This window comes from Nomascus leucogenys, chromosome 14 (genome assembly GCF_006542625.1).
Source record: "Nomascus leucogenys isolate Asia chromosome 14, Asia_NLE_v1, whole genome shotgun sequence".
Taxonomy (NCBI): domain Eukaryota; kingdom Metazoa; phylum Chordata; class Mammalia; order Primates; family Hylobatidae; genus Nomascus; species Nomascus leucogenys.
In genome coordinates this window covers 41,273,917-41,295,128 of record NC_044394.1, presented here as the reverse complement: position 1 = coordinate 41,295,128, position 21,212 = coordinate 41,273,917, and the positions used below count along the sequence as shown (strand labels likewise).

General features: G+C 39.6%; 1 protein-coding gene across 3 annotated transcripts in view; it reads left to right on the top strand.

Annotated features, from left to right (window-relative positions):
• AKAP10 (A-kinase anchoring protein 10) overlaps positions 1–21,212 on the top strand; it is a 72,985-nt gene that overhangs the window by 8,863 nt on the left and 42,910 nt on the right. For 2 of the 3 annotated variants that reach the window (XM_030827469.1, XM_030827468.1), the window contains exons 2-5: positions 1,299–1,346; positions 6,687–6,869; positions 11,050–11,607; positions 21,082–21,180. In XM_030827469.1, coding sequence (XP_030683329.1) covers positions 1,299–1,346; positions 6,687–6,869; positions 11,050–11,607; positions 21,082–21,180 — 888 coding nt within the window. Of the gene's footprint in view, positions 1–1,298; positions 1,347–4,712; positions 4,756–6,686; positions 6,870–11,049; positions 11,608–21,081; positions 21,181–21,212 lie in introns of all 3 variants that reach the window. The other variant, XM_030827471.1, reaches the window with a different exon arrangement.

Here is a 21,212-nt window from a genome sequence, read left to right as displayed (position 1 = left end):
TGTTAGAGGCTTAAGATGTTTTTACTTGATGCTATGGGAGGAATAAGTAGTAAGATGTGATACACAACCAAAGAACTTGCTTCACTATGCTTCTAGTAGCTAGTACTATGGATGACACATGGTAATAATATTGGTTAACATTTGTCCTCAATTTACCGTGCTAGTTACTCTTCTAAGCCCCTTACGGGTATGTATTTTTTTTCATCAATAACCCTCTAAGGTGGTTTTTATTATTGACCTAATTTTATAAATCAAGAAAACTCTCACACCAGTTAGAATGGCCATCATTAAAAAAACAGGAAACAACAGGTGCTGGAGAGGATGTGGAGAAATAGGAACACTTTTACACTGTTGGTGGGACTGTAAACTAGTTCAACCATTGTGGAAGTCAGTGTGGCGATTCCTCAGGGATCTAGAACTAGAAATACCATTTGACCCAGCCATCCCATTACTGGGTATATACCCAAAGGACTATAAATCATGCTGCTATAAAGACACATGCACACGTATGTTTATTGCGGCACTATTTACAATAGCAAAGAGTTGGAACCAACCCAAATGTCCAACAACGATAGACTGGATTAAGAAAATGTGGCACATATACACCATGGAATACTATGCAGCCATAAAAAATGATGAGTTCGTGTCCTTTGTAGGGACATGGATGAAACTGGAAACCATCATTCTCAGTAAACTATCGCAAGGACAAAAAACCAAATACCGCATGTTCTCACTCATAGGTGGGAATTGAACAATGAGAACTCATGGACACAGGAAGGGGAACATCACATTCCAGGGACTGTTGTGGGGTAGGGGGAGGGGGGAGGGACAGCATTAGGAGATATACCTAATGCTAAATGACGAGTTAATGGGTGCAGGAAATCAACATGGCACATGGATACATATGTAACAAACCTGCACATTGTGCACATGTACCCTAAAACCTAAAGTATAATTAAAAAAAAAAAAAAAAAAAGAAAACTAAGACCCAGAGAAGTAAGTAACTTGTCCAAGATCACATGGCTTATAAGTGGTAGAGCCAGAATTTGACCCCAGATGTTGTGACTACATTGTCTCTCCATAAGCAGGTTCAACTCTTTTGACTGGATGCTGTTCCAAGGTCACTTCCTTAGAGAAACCTTTGCTGACAACTGCCCTCCTGTGCCCTCCTCCAAGGCTGTCCATTGTTCTAGAACTTTGAATACTCATCTTAGGATAAAGTTGGTTTAAGTTTTACAGTGTTATAGAATGGATCTCTGACTGCAAAAGTTGGTCATAATTATCTTTTTATATTCTAGTGAAAGGCAAAGAACAAGAGAAGACCTCAGATGTCAAGTCCATTAAAGGTAAGTTCTGCGCTTGGCAGTCCACTGCATTAAAAAGTGATGTGCTTTGCATTTGTGGGCTCTTTAATCCTGTTATCTTCTCTTTTGGCATTAATCATTTCTGCCTTATTTTATAATTATGATTTTGATTTATTTCCCTCTTTAACCTATATAATGCTTTAACACCTAGCATATAATAGCATATAATAAGTAGGCTTTTTTTTTGGAGATGGAGTCTTGCTGTCGCCCAGGCTGGAGCGCAGTAGCGCGATCTCGGCTCACTGCAAGCTCTGCCTCCCCAGCAGCTGGGACTACAGGTGCACGCCGCCACGCCTGGCTAATTTTTTGTATTTTTTAGTAGAGACGGGGTTTCACCACGTTAGCCAGTATGGTCTCGATCTCCTGACCTTGTGATCCGCCCGCCTCGGCCTCCCAAAGTGCTGGCATTACAGGCGTGAGCCACCGCGCCCGGACATAAGTAGGCTTTTTTACCTTAATTTTATTTTTTTGTGATGGAGTCTTGCTCTTATCCCCAGGCTGGAGTGCAGTGGTGCCATCTCGGCTCACTGCAACATCCACCTCCCAGGTTCAAGCAATTCTCCTATCTCAGCCTCCTGAGTAGCTGGGACTAGAGGTGCGCACCACCACGCCAGGCTAATTTTTGTATTTTTAGTAGAGACGGGGTTTCACCATGTTGGCCAGGCCAGTCTCAAACTCCTGACCTCAAGTGATCCACTCGCCTTGGCCTCCCAAAGTCCTGGGATTACAGGTGTGAGCCACCACGCCTGGCCATAAGTAGGCTTTTACTGAGCCTTGTGTGTATTGGCTATCCTAGTGATTACAGTGAACCAGTGCCGTTCTTATTAATCACACATTTAATTGTTCCCTAAAAGTGATTAGTTCACTTTATTTATTTAGTAAGACAAAAAATGAAGAATACTGTTAACTAAGCAGTCTGTTAACTGTAGGAAAGCACTGACACTTATAAGGCTTAAGTTTTCTGTCATTTATCCAGAAGTATGGTTGATTACAGTTTTTGCTTTTTTATTTGAATGAACAACCTTAATTTAAAATATATTTTGTTTATTTTTTCTTGGGATTGATACATTGTCCTTGTTCACAGATTACAGCATGCTTTTTAAAGATGCTGTATTATTCACTGATTTTATTTGTCCAGTGTACAGAGATTGAAGTGGGAAAATTATAATGGAAATTGTTTCCATAGTCATTACATATTAATTTCATCAATTTATTTCAATAAAATCTGTAGATTGCTACTTATTTAGATTTTTCTTTCAAATGTTTTTATGTTGTATTGCTCGCACTGAGCATTTATTCTATATGCTCAATTTGCTGGAGAAGACGACTAATTATAACAGGCAAGTTGTAAAATTAGGGAAAAAAATAAGGTACCTTACAGCCTAGTTTACTTATTTCTCAGGTAAAGTCAGTTGGATTCGCATTAGTTCAAACTGCCTTCTTTGAGCAAAATTTGATTGGCAGTGATAAAGGCGTAAAGCCCTTCTCAAGCAGAGACCTGTAAAGACTAGATCTGACTATAGTAGAAGGAAGGAACTTAGATGTTTCAGGCAGTGAGAATACCAGTCTTCCACTCTAAACTTTGCCACTAACAGTATGACCTTGGGAAGTTGTAACTTTCTTCAGATTCTTCATTTGTTGAATGGGGGGATTGGCCTAGCTAATTTCTAAATCTCTACTGGACTAAAAAATTCTGTGCTTGTACTCTGATTATGATAGTACATAATCTGTGCTTAACATTCACAGACTTAACCTTAGGATAATACAGAAGCAGTACAAGAAACAGCCCCTCAAGACGTTTGCAGTCTGGTTAGAAAGACAAACTTATACACAGAACAGTAGTAAATAAACCAAAATAATAATAGCTGCCATTTATAGAACACTTCTTCTGTTCTGGGCATTAGACAAAAGCTGACTGTAACAGTGAACAAAAAAGACTTAGGTCCTGCCCTCATTGAACTTACAGATTAGTAGGGGAGAGGAACATTAATCAAGTAATTCCACAGATGGCTTAGCCTAGATTGGTAGGGATGGAAGTAAAGAGATCTGAACAGACTTGAAAAAAACATTAGGGGGCAAAATGGATAGAAGTTTGTTATTGATTAATATGAGGTGTGAGAGAGAGGGATATTTAAGATTGATACCTACCTTCTAGCTTGCCTAACAGAACCAAGCCAGGAAATTATATGTTCAGTTTTGTTATGCTGGGTGGGAGGTGCTTTTGAGTCATTCATTTATATATGTTACGTATGTTATTTTATATGCACAGTAATTTTAAGGTCTGAGTTTTAAACCAAAGGTTAGAGAGTGATTTTTTTAGAGTCTAGCAAACCTAAGTTGAATCCTGCCTGTTGAAATGGCTGTTTACTAGCTCATTAACCTAGGGCAAAGTATTCAACTTGTTTTCATTTTTGTCTTCATCTCTAAAATGAGGAAAATATGGTCTTACAAGGTTGTCCTGAGAGATAGATGAAATAATATAAAAAAAAAAAGGCACATAGAGAAACTAGTATAGTGCCTGGTGTATAGTAGGTCCTCCACTGGTAGCTATCATTATCTAGTTTTAACATAGCCTTCAGTTTGTTGAATTAGTCAAAGTATGTGAAGCATTGCAAGGAGTTCAGAGGAATTTGAGATCAACAAATGATTTCTGAAGTTTAGGGAAGACTTCATGGAAATGACACTTACCTTGTATAAAAGTTGAAGAATAAGAAAGATTGGAATGAGAGATTATTTCTCTTTTCTCCCTACCAGCCCAGCTTCTTATTTGAGGATACGTTGGGCAGAGGGGCCTTCAGACAAGTAGAGGGAGATTTTTACAGAAAGATTGAGACGAAGGTGTAGAAGGCTGTAAAGACCAGAAAAGAGAATTGAGACAGAGGAAGCAGGAAGCCACTGTAGGTTTTTGAGCAAGATCTTGATGCTGTAAGTATGGTATTTATGAAAGGTTAGTCTGGAAGAGATTTGCAGGATGGAGACCCTGGAAGTTTTTTTATTATAGTACAGAAAGACTTGCACTGAGGGTGTGGTGTTAAAAATAAACAGGTAAGTAAATGTTTAAACATCTTGAAGGAAAAGTCAACAAATCTTGGCAAGTAAACAGATACAGTGAAAAAGAATGGGACCAAGATTTTGAGTTTTGGAGACTGGTGGACTGAACAGACAGGGAAATTGAGAGGAGAAACAGACGATGATGTTTTAAGTTGATATTTAGACAGATTGTGCTTGAGATGGTAAAGTCAATGTGGGTGGGAATGCCTAGTAGCAACTAATCAGTGATACAAGACCAAAGCCCAGGTCAAAGCCAAGTCACAGATACAGACCAGGGATTTTTCATCTGCTCCGCAGAGGTGTACCCCAGGAGCTGTTGCAAGGAGTCCATGTGGAGGGTGTGAGTAAGATGTTCCCCTTGAATTTGCCAGAATTACTTGTTTTGTTTGTTTGTTTGTTTGTTTGTTTTCTGAGACAGATTCTCACTCTGTTGCCCAGGCTGGAGGGCAGTGGCGAGATCACAGCTCACTGCAACCTCTGCCTCCCAGGTTCCAGCAATTCTCCTGCCTCAGCCTCCCAAGTAGCTGGGATTACAGTCACGCACCACCACACCCAGCTAATTTTTTTTGTATTTTTAGTAGAGATGGGGTTTCACCATGTTGGCCAGGCTGGTCTCGAACTCCTGGCCTTGTGATCCGCCCGCCTCGGCCTCCAAAAGTTCTGGGATTACAGGCTTGAACCACTGCGCTCGGCCCCTTGTTAAGTTTATTTTGGGGGGAAGCAAAGGAGGTTTCGGCTTTAAAAAAGTTTGAAAATTATTGCTCTGGTAATAAAGATTTGAGAGCAAATGTGCTTTCTAGCAGAAAGAATAAAAGAAGAACAGAGAGCCTCAAGAAGGGGAGCCAAAGAAGCAGGCTATATCTGACACACTGGGTGTTGATAAATGGGTATTAAAAGAATGAGAGGAATGAGCAGATAGAAGAGGAAATTAGGAGAGTATAATACCATGGAGACCAAGAAAGATAGACTATCAGGAAGGAGTGGTGAAAATAAGTTACTAGTTCTAACAGAGATGTTAAGAGGGACCGGGGAAAGCCTTGTACAAATGAGTTAGTAGCATTTTACATTATATACATCTAATTAAGAAACAATGCAAGAGTCTCACCATTCCTGTAGACTCTTACTTGTACTTGTCTGAACACGAAAACTGGCTTTTGTTTATAAATAAGCTAAAAATTATTTTGCTCCACTTTCTCATGAAAATAAAAATAAACCTTCTTTTAACATTGAAAAAATAGTTTGAAGACAGTCACTCTTCATTTTGTAATTCCCACAACTATTGTTGAATGACTGAAATTATCTTTATTCTGAAGCCAAAAGGGTGATACTGATATTTCTTCAGACTACTAAAAATATATTTTATGAATTTTTAGTGTGCTTTATCTTTTTTTTTTTTTTTTTTGAGATGGAGTTTCACTCCCATTGCTCAGGCTGGAGGGCAGTGGTACAATCCCAGCTCACTGCAGCCTCCTCCTCCCAGGTTCAAGCAATTCTCCTGCCTCGGCCTCCCAAGTAGCTGGGATTACGGGCACCTGCCCCCACACTCAGCTAATTTTTTGTATTTTTAGTAGAGACAGGGTTTCACCATGTTGGTCAGGCTGGTCTTGAACTCCTGACCTCAGGTGATCCACCCGCCTCGGCCTCCCAAAGTACTGTGATTACAGGCATGGGCCACCACGCCTGGCCTGAGGAATATTTTTCTAGGTTTCCCCCCACCCCAAGCATTTATTCTGCAATTTTAGTTTTGTTCCTAAAGCAAGCAAGGTTTAAGGATTTAAAAATAATCCATATTTTAGAATGCTTTCTGGCTTTGTTACTTTTTATCCATAGTAGAAGTTCTCAGAGAAAGATCTCCCTCTTTTAATTTAACTTTTTGGCACAGTATTTTGAGAATTATAAATAATATTAGAATGTTTTCTGGCTAGGTGTGGTGGCTCATGCCTGTAATTCTGGCTACTTGGGAGGCTGAGGCAGGAGAATCACTTGAACACGGGAGGCAGAGGTTGCAGTGAGCCAAGATCATGCCACTGCACTCCAGTCTGGGTGACAGAGCAAGACCCTGGGGAAAAAAAAAAAAAAATAGAGTGTTTTCTTTCCTATTTTCCGCCACTTGATTAAGTTACTTTTCCTCTTAAGTATTTTTTGCTGAGTATGCTGACTTAAGAGTAATGTGACAAAATTTAATTTTTAAAGTTCTCTGAAAGCCCCCTTATCAGAGTTTTAGGCTATCAAATTGTGTTTAATTCTTAACAATTTTTTGAAAAATTATAGCTTCAATATCCGTACATTCCCCACAAAAAAGCACTAAAAATCATGCCTTGCTGGAGGCTGCAGGACCAAGTCATGTTGCAATCAATGCCATTTCTGCCAACATGGACTCCTTTTCAAGTAGCAGGACAGCCACACTTAAGAAGAAGCCAAGCCACATGGAGGCTGCTCATTTTGGTGACCTGGGTAAGTAACTATCATTTTTTATTAACTTGTAATAGAAGGATTTGAGTACAATATGTGAAACTTCTGTCATAGTACAGAACTATATAATTGGAAAGTGCTTTGGAAAAAATGTATTTAAAATAACAGCTACAAGTATAATGGGTAGCTGTGTTGTGTTCCTGTAAATATAGAATATAAAGCATGCCCAGTAGAAAAACAAGCATTTCCAGAAGAAATATATCTGACCACTAAATATGAATGTATGAAAAAGATGTCTCACTTTATTACTGAGGGAAGTGCAAATTAAAATAATCAGTTAATGTTCCCCTAACACATTAGCATATATTTAAAGTTTGACAATTTGAATGTCAGTGAAGGTGCAGGGAAATACCCCTCCTATTTAGTGATAATATAATGTGGTGAAGACTCTTTGGAAAGCAATTTGGAAATCAGTATAAAATATGCATGTCATTTAGGCCACTCTTTCTAAGACCCAGCCCTCAGATATGCTCATTCATATGCACAGGTGTGTGTGTGTGTGTGTATATGTATGTATGTTTAAGGCTATTCATTATTGTTTGTGATAGCAAAAAATTATGGACAACATATAAATATCTGTTATTGGGAAATAACCAAATTGTGGTATACGCATGCTCTGGAGTATAATATAGCCATTTGTTTCTATTTATTTATTTTTTTTGAGACAGCGTCTTACTTTGTTGCCCAGGCTGGAGTGCAGTGGTATGATCATGGTTCACTGCAGCCTTCACCTCCTGGGCGCAAGCTATTCTCTCGCCTCAGCCTCCAGAGTTACTAGGACTGCAGGCATGTGTCACCACACCCAGATAATTTTTTAATTTTTTGTAGAGACGGGGCCTCACTATGTTGCCCAGGCTGGTCTCAAACTCCTGGCCTCAAGCAATTCTCCCACGTACGCCTCCCAAAGTGCTGGGATTACAGACGTGAACCACCACACCTGGTTCAGTGTAGCCATTTAGAAGTCTAAAAAAGACATGGGAAAATGTCTAAGGCATGTTTAAAAGTGAGAAAAGCAAGTCACAGTATGTATGGTAAAATCCGTTATATTAAAATAAGTTCTTCCAAAACAAAAACATATGCAGGAGACCTTTATTTTGTCAGTATTTGTTACCCAGATTTCTGCACTTAGAAAATTGCATGTCGTTTTGTCATAAGTTGAAAAAATCCATGAACCAATAGACTTCTAATAAAATCAGTCCTTCTTTTGACATCTCTCTCTACTTTTGTATACACAAACCAGAGTGTCAAACCAGAGTGTCAATGTGTTTGTGGGTCACACTTAGCAATAATACATAGCAAACAAAATGCATGTAGCTCAGAGAGTAAAATTGTAAGTTTTGCTAGATCACTCATAAATTGCTGATGAGAATTTAAAGTGGTGCAGACACTCTGGAAAACAGGCAGTTTCTTTCTTTTTTTTTTTTTTTTTTCTTTTTGAGACAGGGTCTCACTCTGTTGCGCAGGCTGGAGTGCAGTGGCATGATTACAACTTACTACAGCCTCAACCTCCTCAGGTTCAGGTGATCCTCCCTCCTCAGTCTCCTGAGTAGCTGAGACTATAGGCATGCACCACCACACCTGGCTGATTTTTGTTTTTTTTTTTTTTTTTTTTTGTAGAGACGGGATTTTGCCATGTTTCCCAGGCTGGTCTCGAACTCCTGGACTCAAGTGATCCACTCGCATAGGCCTCCCAAAGTGCTGGGATTATGGGTGTGAGCTACTGTGCCCGGCCTAGGCAGTTTGTTTGTTTATTTGTAGACGGAGTCTCACAGGCTGGAGTGCAGTGGCCCAATTTTTGGCTCACTGCAACCTCTGCCTCCCAGGTTCAAGCTATTCTCCTGCCTCAGCCTCCTGAGTAGCTGGGATGACAGGTGCCTGCCATCATGCCTGGATGATTTTTGTATTTTTAGTAGAGATGGGGTTTCACCATGTTGGTCAGGCTGGTTTTGAACTCCTGACCTCAGGTGATCAGCCCGCCTCGGCCTCCCAAAGTGCTGGGATTACAGGCATGAACCATCATGCTTGGCTGGTGGTTTCTTATGAGGTGAAACATGCAATTACCATATGACATAGCAGTTGCACTCTGTATTTATCCCAGAGAAATGAAAACTTACCTTCCTATAAAAACCTGTGCACAAATGTTCATAGCAGCTTAATATTGAACAACTGGATGTTCTTCAGCAGGTGAATGAACTGGTTCATTCATACCATGGAATACCACTCAGCAATAAAAAGGAACAAACTGTTGATACATTTAACCACTTGGGTGAATATCAAGGGAATTATGCTGTCAGACAAAAGCCAATCCCTAAAGACTACATACAGTATGATTCCATTTGGATACTATTCTTGAAATAGAGAAATGAAAATATTAGTGTTTGCCAGATGTTAGAGACAGGGAGGTGAGAGGGGTAAGTGGGTGTAGTTATAAAAGTGCAACATGAGGGATCTTTGTGATGTTGAAGTTGTATCTTGGCAGTGGATGCAGAAATCTCAAGGTGATAAAATTACAAAGAACTAAAAACAGGAATGAGTACAGGTAAAACTGGGGAAATCTGAGTAAGTTAGAGTGTTGTATCACTGTCAGTATCTTAGAGTGATATTGTACTATAGCTTTGCAAGATGTTACCATGGGAGAAACTAAAGTGTACAAGGGATCTCTAGGTATTATTATTTTTTTAGAGATGGGTTTTCACTATGTTGCCCAGGCCGGTCTTGAACTCCTGGGCTCAAGTGATCCACCCACCCCAGCCTCCCAAAGTACTGGAATTACAGGCGTGAGTGACCATGCCTGGCCCTTTGAGTATTGTATCTTACAACTTCATGTGAATCTAGCATTATCTCATAGAATTTAATTAAAAGAAATTGTAAATCTTGCAGAAGATCGGAATTTCCTCAAGTTTGTGATGTTGACAAAGATGAACTAGTTGACACTGACAGTAAGACTGAGGATGATGACACGACGTGCTTCAAAAAAAAGATATATCAATGGATTAAGAAAAACTCTTTTGACAAATTGATGAAATCCTCAGTCAGTTTTGTAAGAATGCCCATCTTTATGATCATGCTATGAAAGCCAATTTTTAAGAAAATTTTTTGTTTTTCCTAACAATTAGCTTGTGGTTATAATTTAAATTTAGTTAAATATAAGATAAATGATTTTTTATTAAGTTTAGTTTCATTTTTCAAGGTACGATCTCAAAGCTACTCTTTAACCTACTATGAATGAATAATGCTGAGTTCATAACATCTTTGTAGATATATCCACAATTTTCCCTCAGGATAAGTGCCTACAAGTGGAATTACTGGATTGAAAATCATGCAGTTTGCTAAGACTTTGCTGTCTGTTCCTGAATGCTCCTCCGAAAAGGTTTTGCCAGTTTACATCCTCATGACCAGCGAATGAGAGTGTTGCCTGTTTTCCTGTGCCCTTGTTACTGGTTAATAATTTTTGAAAAAAATCTAATTTGACAGGCAAAAATGCATTTTATGTTAATTTGCTTTTCTGGGATTTTTAATGAGGTTGAGTATAGTTTTTAATATTTTTATTGGCCCCTTTGGAATTAGTATCATAAGTTTTTTTTCTTAAGAATTTATGTGGTCTGGTCTGGGCGCGGTGGCTCACGCCTGCAATCCCAGGACTTTGGGAGGCCGAGGTGGGTGGATTGCTGAATGTCAGGAGTTTGAGACCAGCCTGACCAACATGGTGAAACCCCATCTCTACTAAAAGTACAAAAACTAGCTCAGCGTGGTGGCGGGTGCCTGTTATTCCAGCTACCTAGGAGGCTGAGTCAAGAGAATCGCTTGAACCCAGGAGGCGGAGATTGCATTGAGCCGAGATTGAGCCATTGCTCTCCAGCCTGGGCAATAAGAGTGAAAAGAGTCTCAAAAAAAAAAAAGAATTTACATGGTCTGAATTGCCATTAAAAGAGATATGAGAATTATTGAGTAACAAAGAACTTTTTAATAATTTAGGCAAGTTTTGGACGATTGTACTTTGTTTAGAAACCAAAAGCATAGTATTTGTAGTTTTTTTATTTAGTTGGTAGGAAGTAAACTTTATTCAAGGTCTCTGGTACCAGTTATTGCTAATGGTGATCGACTAATCTGTTAATTTGAAATTATTTGTTGCTGAACTAATTCTTTTGCTTCTATCTTTTAGGCAGATCTTGTCTGGACTACCAGACTCAAGAGACCAAATCAAGCCTTTCTAAGACCCTTGAACAAGTCTTGCACGACACTGTTGTCCTCCCTTACTTCATTCAATTCATGGAACTTCGGCGAATGGAGCATTTGGTGAAATTTTGGTTAGAGGCTGAAAGTTTTCACTCAACAACTTGGTCGCGAATAAGAGCACACAGTCTAAACACAGTGAAGCAGAGCTCACTGGCTGAGCCTGTCTCTCCATCTAAAAAGCATGAAACTACAGCATCTTTTTTAACTGATTCTCTTGACAAGAGATTGGAGGATTCCGGCTCAACACAGTTGTTTATGACTCATTCAGAAGGAATTGACCTGAATAATAGAACTAACAGCACTCGGAATCACTTGCAGCTTTCCCAGGAATGTGACAGTGACCATTCTCTCCGTCTTGAAATGGCCAGAGCAGGAATTCGGCAAGTTTCCATGGAAACCCAAGAATCTTCCTCTACACTTACAGTAGCCAGTAGAAATAGTCCCGCTTCTCCACTAAAAGAATTGTCAGGAAAACTAATGAAAAGTGAGTATGTGATTTTCTTGTGTGTACGTGTGTGTCTCACTTTCTTTTTTTAATTTACTAAGCAGAACTTCAGATAAGGAATAAAATGATTGGAATCTTTTTTTTCTCCTCTAACTACTTGTAAATTTGGGAGAATTTGGAGAGTGTAGTAGAGTCAGATCAGTGTATGAAAAAGGAGCAGGAGGGATATCTGGAGTGACTGGACCTTCTAAGAAGTGTGTTATCAGAATTAGTAACTGAAGAAGGGTCAAATGTCTTACTTTTCCCCTCCACTGATTTTGACATCAAACCGTTATCCACATAGCCTTATTTCCTCTCTCAGTCTTAATTTTATTAATATTTTACTGCACTTTGCAGATAAAATTTTTAAAAATTTTTTTAAAATTGCCAATAAGTGACATTTATTAAGTTCAGTGCTTAGTGTATATTTGGATTTTATTTATTAGTCACAAGACCTCTATTCAGGTAGTAGGCATGATTATCTTTTTTTTTTTTTTTTTTGAGACGGAGTCTCACTCTGTCGCCCAGGCTGGAGTGCAATTGCGCGATCTCGGCTCTCTGCAACCTCCACCTCCCAGGTTCACGCCATTCTCCTGCCTCAGCCTCCCAAGTAGCTGGGACTACAGGCGCCTGCCACCATGCCCGGCTAATTTTTTTGTATATTTAGTAGAGACGGGGTTTCACCATGTTCATCAGGATGGTCTCGATCTCCTGACCTTGTGATCCACCTGCCTCGGCCTCCCAAAGTGCTGGGATTACAGGCGTGAGCCACCGCACCCGGCCTGATTATCTTATTTACACATGAGAAAACCAGGCCTTAGAAAGGTTAGGTAACTTCCTCTAGGTTGTACAGTAAATGTGGACCTAGAAGCATTTTGACAAGAGCACCTGTTTTTTTTTGATTAGACAGCTTTCATGTTCTTCTTTTTCATCTTAAATGTTCTTTATGTCTTAAAGGGCTAAGTGATTTCTTCAGATCTTTTAGTTCAGTCATTCTCAGTGAACTAAAATGAGGTCTAATCTGCTACTGAATCAAGCTTTCAGCATGTTATTTCCTTCCTCCCACCCTCCCTCCTTCCTTCCCTCAGCCAGGCTCCCGAGGAGCTGGGATTACAGGCGCCCGCCACCACACCTGGCTAATTTTTATATTTTAGTAGACACAGGGTTTCACCATGTTGTTCAGGCTGATCTTGAACTCCTGGCCTCAAGTGACCCACCTGCCTTGGCCCCCCCAAAGTGCTGGGATTACAGCCATGAGTCACCACACCTGACCGCATGTTATTTTCATCACAAAGTTACTGTAAGCTGGGAGAAGTGGGACACACTTGTACTCCCAGCTACTCAGGAAGCTTAAGGTGAGAAGATTGCTTGAGCCCAGGAGTTTTGAGACCAGCCTGGGCAACACAGCAAGACCCCAGCTCAAACAAAGAAAAAAAGTTATTGAATTTTTTATTTCTATGGATCATTTTTTGTGGTTTCTTATTCCTTTCACCCTTCACTCCCACTTTTGATCCCATCTTTTATTTCTTTAGTTTTATTAAATATGTATTTGTCTGATAATTCTACTATCTACAGTTTTTGTGGACCTGACTCAGCATTTCTTTGTTTCCTCGCATTCAGACTCTTCGTGGCTTGTGATTTTAGTGATTTTTTTTTTTTTTTTTTTGAGACGGAGTCTCGCTGTGTCCCCCAGGTTGGAGTGCAGTGGCACGATCTCAGCTCACTGCAAGCTCTGCCTCCTGGGTTCACGCCATTCTCCTGCCTCAGCCTCCCAAGTAGCTGGGACTACAGGCGCCCACCAACACGCCCGGCTAATTTTTTGTATTTTTAGTAGAAATGGGGTTTCACCGTGTTAGCCAAGATGGTCTCGATCTCCTGACCTCGTGATCCGCCCGTCTCGGCCTCCCAGAGTGCTGGGATTATAGGCGTGAGCCACTGCGCCCGGCCGATTTTAGTGATTTTTGGCCATGAACATGTTTCTTGGACTTTTGTCTGTGGGAATTCTCTATGTACTCTGTATAAATTATTTCAGGTGTTTTGCATTTTCTTTTGCCATGCACCTGGGGCCTGCGTCACTACCCTTCTGGTACCACTTAAAACTGAATTTTTGTCTTGGGTGCTCGTACTAATCCTGTATGAGTTCAGGTTTGTACTTATTTTAGAAATATGATGGTGTTTGATTATGGGGTATTGTCCCAGATGGTGCTGGAATATTAATATGCTTTCTGTTAAACTTAATGTGTTGTCCCTGTAAAACTCCAAAATTCTGAATTCCAGAATACTACTGGCCCCAAATGTTTAAGATAAGGGAACTGCCTGTATTTGTTTCTGCCTCCCACTATTTTCCTTAGTTTAAAACAAAGTCATCTTTTTAAAAAACATTTTGAGGGAATTCAGTATTGGGAAGAGTTTCTAACCTGTTTCTGGAAATGGAAGCCCAAAGTCTGTTTCTGTAATTGTTTTTTTTTTGAGATGGAGTCTCACTGTGTCACCCAGGCTGGAGTGCAATGACATACTCTCAGCTCACTGCAACCTCCACCTCCCGGGTTCAAGTGATTCTCTTGCCTCAGCCCCCTGAGTAGCTGGGATTACAGGTGCCCACCACCATGCCTGGCTGATTTTTGTATTTTTAGAAGAGACGGGGTTTCGCCATGTTGGCCAGGCTGGTCTTGAATTCCTGACTTCGTGATCTGCCCACCTCGGCCTCCCAAAGTGCTAGGATTATGTTTCTGTAATTGTAATATATTTATTGTTTTTAGAAACTGTCTTTGCTTTGGTGGTAATTTTCAATAAAAATAGAAATAGCAGTGGAGTTATTAAAAGAGCATTAGTTACATTTTTCCCTTTTTCATTATCTTCAAATATTATATATAATAAGTTTGACCTTTTTAAAATGTATACTTGTATCAGTTTTAACACATACATAGATTCCTGTAACTGTCACCACTGTAAGGGTAAAGAACAGTTAGTTCCTTCACCTTTGAAGTCAAACCCCACCTCTGTCCCAACATTTGGCAACCACTGATCTTTCTCCGTCTCAATAGCTTTGCCTTTTCTCTCTTTTTTTCTTTTTTTTTTTTTTTTTTTTGAGACAGCGTCTTGCTTTGTCGCCGAGGCTGGAGTGCAGTGAGGCAATCTCGGCTCACTGCAACCTCCACCTCCTGGGTTCAAGCAGTTCTCCTGCCTTAGCCTCCCTAGTAGCTGGGATTATAGGCATGCACCACCACACCTGGCTAATTTTTTTGTATTTTTAGTAGAAATGGGGTTTCACCATGTTGGCCAGGCTGGTCTTGAACTCTTGACCTCAAGTGATCCACCCACCTTGGCCTCCCAAAGTGGTGGGATTACAGGCGTGAGCCACTGTGCCCAATCAGGACTTTTTTTTTTTAATTTACATTCAACTTGTCATTTTTTTCTTGTATGAATTGTGCCTTCAGAGTCATACCTAAGAGCCCTTTGCCTAAGCAAAGGTCATGAAGATTTTCTCATATGTTTCCTTTTAAAAGTATTAAAGTATTGTGGTTGGCCAGGCGCTGTGACTATGCCTGTAATCTCAGCACTTTGAGAAGCCGAGGCGGGCAGATTACGAGGTCAGGAGATTGAGACCATCCTGGCTAATGCGGTGAAACCCCATCTCTACTAAAAATACAAAAAAAAAAAAAAATTAGCCGGGCGTAGTGGCGGGCGCCTGTAGTCCCAGCTACTTGAGAGGTTGAGGCAGGAGAATGGTGTGAACCCGGGAGGCGAAGCTTGCAGTGAGCCGAGATCGTGCCACTGCACTCCAGCCTGGGCAACACAGCAAGACTCCATCTCAAAAAAAAAAAGTATTATGGTTTTGCACTTTACATTTAGATGTATATCTTTTTTGAGTTAATGTCGTGTAAGTATGAGGGTTAGGCCAGGTTTTTTGTTTTTTGTTTATTTTTACATATGGATGTCTAGTTGTTCTAATACCATTTGTTGAAAAGACAACTTTACTCCATTGAATTGCCTTTGTACTTTAGCCATATTTGTCTAGGCCTGTTTTTGGACTCCTTTTTCTTTTTTTTTTTTTTTTTTTTTTTTTTTTTTGAGACGGAGTCTCGCTCTGTCGCCCAGGCTGGAGTGCAGTGGCGCAATCTCGGCTCACTGCAAGCTCCGCCTCCCGGGTTCACGCCATTCTCCTGCCTCAGCCTCTCCGAGTAGCTGGGACTACAGGCGCCCGCCACCACGCCCGGCTAATTTTTTGTATTTTTAGTAGAGACGGGGTTTCACCGTGGTCTCGATCTCCTGACCTCGTGATCCACCCGCCTCGGCCTCCCAAAGTGCTGGGATTACAAGCGTGAGCCACCGCGCCCAGCCGACTCCTTTTTCTGTTTCATGGTGTGTGTGTCTATTCCTTCGTTAATACCACATGGTCTTAATTACTGTATAGTAAGTCTTAAAATTGGGTAATGCTGGCCTTATAAAATGAATTGGGAAGTTTTCATTTTTACTCTATTTCCATTTTCTAGAAGAGATTGTGTAGAATTGGTGTCATTTCTTCTTTAGATATTTGGTTGAATTGGGAAGTAATGCTGTCTTGGCCTAGGGTTTTGTTTTTTGTGTGTGAGACAGTCTCACTTCTGTCACCCAGGTTGGAGTGCCGTGGTGAGATCTTGGCTTACTGCAACCTCTGCCTCCCCTGGTTCAAGTTATCCTCCTGCCTCAGCCTCCCAAATAGCTGGGATTACAAGCGTGTGCCACCATGCCCGACTAATTTTTGTATTTTTAGTGTAGACAGGGTTTCACCACGTTAGCCAAGCTGGTCTCAAACTTGTGACCTCAAGTGATTCGCCCACCTTGGCCTCCCAAAGTGTTAGGATTATAGATGTGAGCCACCGTGCCTGGCAGGGGCCTAGGGTTTTCTTTTTCAGAGTATTTTAAACTATGAATTGAGATTATTTAATAGATATAGGACTATTTAAGTTACCTATTTCTTCCTGAGTGAATTTTTACTGTAGTTTATGGCCTTTGAGCAATTAATTGTATTGAATTGTCAAATTTATGGGCATGTAATTATTTATAGCATTTCGGGTTTGTAGTGGTACCCCTCTTTTATTCCTGGTGTTGGCAATTGTGTCTTGTTTTTCTTTGTCAGACTGTATAGGGATTTATTAGTCTTTTCAAAGAACTAGCTTTTGTTTTGATTTTTCTGTTGTTTTGTTTTCAATTTTATTGATTTTCTGCTCTTTATTATTTCTTTTCTATTATTTCTGCTTGCTTTGGGTTTATTTTACTCTTTTTTTTCTCCAAGTTGCTTAAAGTAGAAACTTAGATTTCTGGTTTGAGACCTTTCTTTTCTAAGATAAGCATTTAATACTGTAAATTTCCTTCTAACCACTGCTTTAGCTACACCCCCACGAATTCTGGTATTTTGAACTGAGCACAAATGAAATGTTCTAATTTCCCTTGAGTCTTATTCTTTTACCCATGAATTATTTAGAAATATGTTATTTAGTTTGCAAGCAATTGGAGACTTTTTTCCTGTTATTTTTCTACCATTTATTTCTCATTTCATTATATTATGGTCAGAGAATATATTTTGAATGATTTCATTTATTAATTTTTAAAAATAACATTAAAAAATTTTTTTTAATGTGAATACACCACATACAGTGTAAAGAATGTACATTCTGTTTTTGGACAGTTTTCTATAAATGTCAAGTCGATTTAGTTGGTTAATGATGGTGTTCAGTTTTTCTTTATTCTTGCTGATATTTTGTATGCAATTATATTACTTTATTACTCAGAAGAGTGTTGAACTTTCCAACTACAATTTTTTTTCCAATTTTACTTTCAGCTCTATCTGGTTTTGCTTCATGTATTTTGAGGCTCTGTTGTTAGGTGTGTACACATTTAGGATCGTATCTTCTGGGTGAATTGCCTGTTTTATCATTATGTAATTCCTTCTTTATGGTAATTTTCCTTGTTCTGAGATCAGAAATATCTGTTGTCCAATTTATATACACACTGCAGCTTTCATTTGATTAGTGCCTGCATGGCATATCTTTTTCCATTTTTTTACTTTTGATCTACCTTTATAATTTTGTTTAAAGGGAGCTTCTTGTAGGCAGCATATAGTTGGGTCGTGTTATTTATTTATTTATTTATTTATTTTTTGAGACAGAGTTTTGCTCTTGTTGCCCAAGCTGGAGTGCAGCGGTGCAATCTTGGCTCACCGCAACCTCCACCTCCTGGGTTGAAGCGATTCTCCTGCCTCAGCCTCCCGAGTAGCTGAGATTACAGGCACGTGCACCATGCCTGGCTAATTTTTTGTATTTTTAGTAGAAACGGGTTTTCACCATGTTAGCCAGGCTGGTCTTAAACTCCTGACCTCAGGTGATCCATCTACTTTGGCCTCCCAAAGTGCTGGGATTACAGGCGTGAGCCACTGCCCCCAGCCGAGTCATGTTATTTTTAATCTTTTCTCACAATACAGGGTTTTTGTTGGTAAATTTAATTATTTTAATATAAAGTTTAGTATAATTATTTACATTAAATGTAACTTGCACTGGGAGTATTTATAATGTGTAAATATAATTATTGGTATTAATATAATTTAATTATATTACCCATAATAATATTAATATCTTTGGATTTAGATTACCAGTTTAGTATGTGTTTCTCTGTTTCTCCCTCTTTGATTTCCCCTTTTTTGCTTTCTTTTGGATTATTTGAATTTTTCCTTAAATTTATTTATTTTACTTGTTTATTTTATTTTTTTGAGTGATTCTCCTGCCACAGCTCCCAAGTAGCTGGGACTGCAGGCATGTGCCACTATACCCAGCTAATTTTTTTGTATTTTTAGTAGAGACAGGGTTTCACCATATTGGCCAGGCTAGTCTTGAACTCTTGACCTCAAGTGATCCACCTGCCTCGGCCTCCCAAAGTGCTGGGATTACAGGCGTGAGCCAACATGCTCTGCCTTTTTCTAGAATTTATATATTGAGTTCTTGATTGTATCTTTTTATGTAGGCTTTTTAGTGGCTTCTCTAGGAATTGCAATATACATACTTTTCACGGTGTACTCACATTTAATATTTTATAACTTCAAGTGGAATGTAGAAAACTTAACCACCATAAAAATAGAACTAGGGATGAGGTTAAAAAAGAGAGAGAAAAGAAATATAATAAAGATTTAATAATACCTTTTTTTTTTTCCTCTTTTTTTTTTTTGAGACAGAGTCTCTCTTTCTGTTACCAGGCTGGAGTGCAGTGGCATGATCTTGGCTCACTGCAACCTCCGCCTCCTGGGTTCAAGTGGTTCTTCTGCCTCAGCCTCCTGAGTAGCTGGGATTACAGGTGCGTGCCACCACACCCAGCTAATTTTTGTATTTTTAGTAGAGACGGGGTTTCACTATGTTGGCCAGGATAGTCTCGATTTCCTGACCTCATGATCCACCCTCATCGGCCTCCCAAAGTGCTGGGATTACAGGTGTGAGCCACCGCGCCCGGCTAAATCTTTAAATATTTTTTTGACATTGCACTTTTTCTCTTTTCCTTCGAGGATTTTAGTAGCCCAAATGTTAGTTTTGTTATTGTTTGGCAGGTTCCTGAGGCTTTATTTACTTCTTTAAATTCTTTTTTCCTGTTGTTCAGCTTCGAAAATTTCTATGCCTCTGTCTTCAAATTCACTGGTTCTTTCCCCTGTCATTTCCATTCTGTTATTGAGTCTTTGTAGTGAATTTTAAATTTTGTTTATTATGTTTTTTAGTTCTAAAATTTTCTTTTTTTGTGTATGTCTTCTACTTTGTTCCTGAAACTCTTATCATTTGTTTCAGGGGTGACCTTATTTCTTAGAGCATGGTTTTAGTAGCTACTTAAAATTTGTTTTATAATCCCAGCATATGTGTCCTCTTGATTGTCTTTTCTCTTGTGAGATAATGGGATTTTCTGGTTCTTTGTATGACAATTAATTTTGGATTGTATCTTGGACAGTTTGACTTACGTTACATGATTCTGAATCTTGTTTAAATCCTGTGGAAAATATTGAAGTTTTTGTTTTAACAAGCAGTTGACCTAGTTAGGTTCAGGCCACAAATTCCAACCAGCATTCTGTAGGCTCTGGTTCCATCATCAGTTCAGTTTTGTATCTTATCTGCTTATGTGCCTTTTTGTGTCCAGTCTGGGACCTGGCCAATGGTGAGGTCCCAAAGCCTTTGTACACTTTTAGAAGCAGGGCCATGCACACCCAGCTCACAAGTGGCCCCGGGAGTGCACATACAACTCGACGTTTTCATGGGCTCCTTCTTTTCTGTGATGTCCCTGACACGTTCTGCCTCCTAAGAACCTCCCTTTATCCCTTTCCTGTTGTCTGGCTACAAAGTCAGGGCTTTAGATTCCCTGTACTTCAGCACACTTCTTGTAGCTATGTCAGCCTCTGTGGCCAAGACTTCTCTTCTTCCTCTTGGGACTGCAGTTTCTCTTGTCAGAAAGTAGGAATCTTGGAGCTGCTGTCATTGCTGCTATGGCTGCTCTGATGCTGCCTGGGAGTCGAAGGAGAGAAACGAACAAAACAAAACAACCCGGGGGATTTCCTCCACTCTCTTTGATCCGTGAGAGCCCCCTTTCCTGTTCCTCAGACCAGAAATAGAGGGCCTGTCTTGGAACTTCTTCTTTGCACATCTGGTGTGTAGTTTTCAGCTTTTGAGTCCAGACCAGGAGGTGCTGGACAGACTTGTCAGGAGTACGGAGGTACTGCAAGTTCTGGTTACTTTTCTCAGTCCACCTGCTTCCAGGTCCTTGGATACATTTGTCCATTGTTTTGAGTTGCATTCCATGGGAGAGACAGAAGAGTGTGCTTATTTCATCTTGACATACTTATTAGGATTTCAAATCAAATCAAAGGATGATATTCTCTATATTAATTTGCTGTTTTCCCTTTAGCAAGCACATTAGGAAGATAACACTTTAACACCTGCCTTTGGTGGTTTCTGTCATAATTATTAATACTTGATTTTTTTTTGTTTTTTTGAGATGGAGTCTCGCTCTGTCCTTTGAGGCATTGTCCCCATAAACTTTTGGTAAAGCATCAATAATTTTATCGTTCATCCACCCAAGCTTCACCATAAATTTGATGTTTATTCTTCCATTTTAGCAGAATTCATGTTGCTCCAATAGGGGCTGTCTTCAAACTGATATTTTCTCCTTCTTAGTGCCTCAAAGTAGATCCTGTTCAGATACGTTATAACAGGTTAATATGAGTTTATTTTGGTGTAAAAGTACTTTGAAATTCATGCATAGTTTTTTCATCATACGCATTTTCAATAGCTTTGAACACCCCCATGTAACTCTCCTCTTCCACAAACCAAACAATGAAAAAGCACCTTTGTGATGGAAGTTTATTTTACAATAGGAACTCACAGTGATCTAAGCCCTTCTATTCATGAATATAATTCATTACTGGAGTCTAAGTTGCTTTTTGATTTTTGAAGTTCTCTTCTTCCCTTGCAGGTATAGAACAAGATGCAGTGAATACTTTTACCAAATATATATCTCCAGATGCTGCTAAACCAATACCAATTACAGAAGCAATGAGAAATGACATCATAGGTAAGCAGTGCCTGAAACTATGGCAAAAAAAA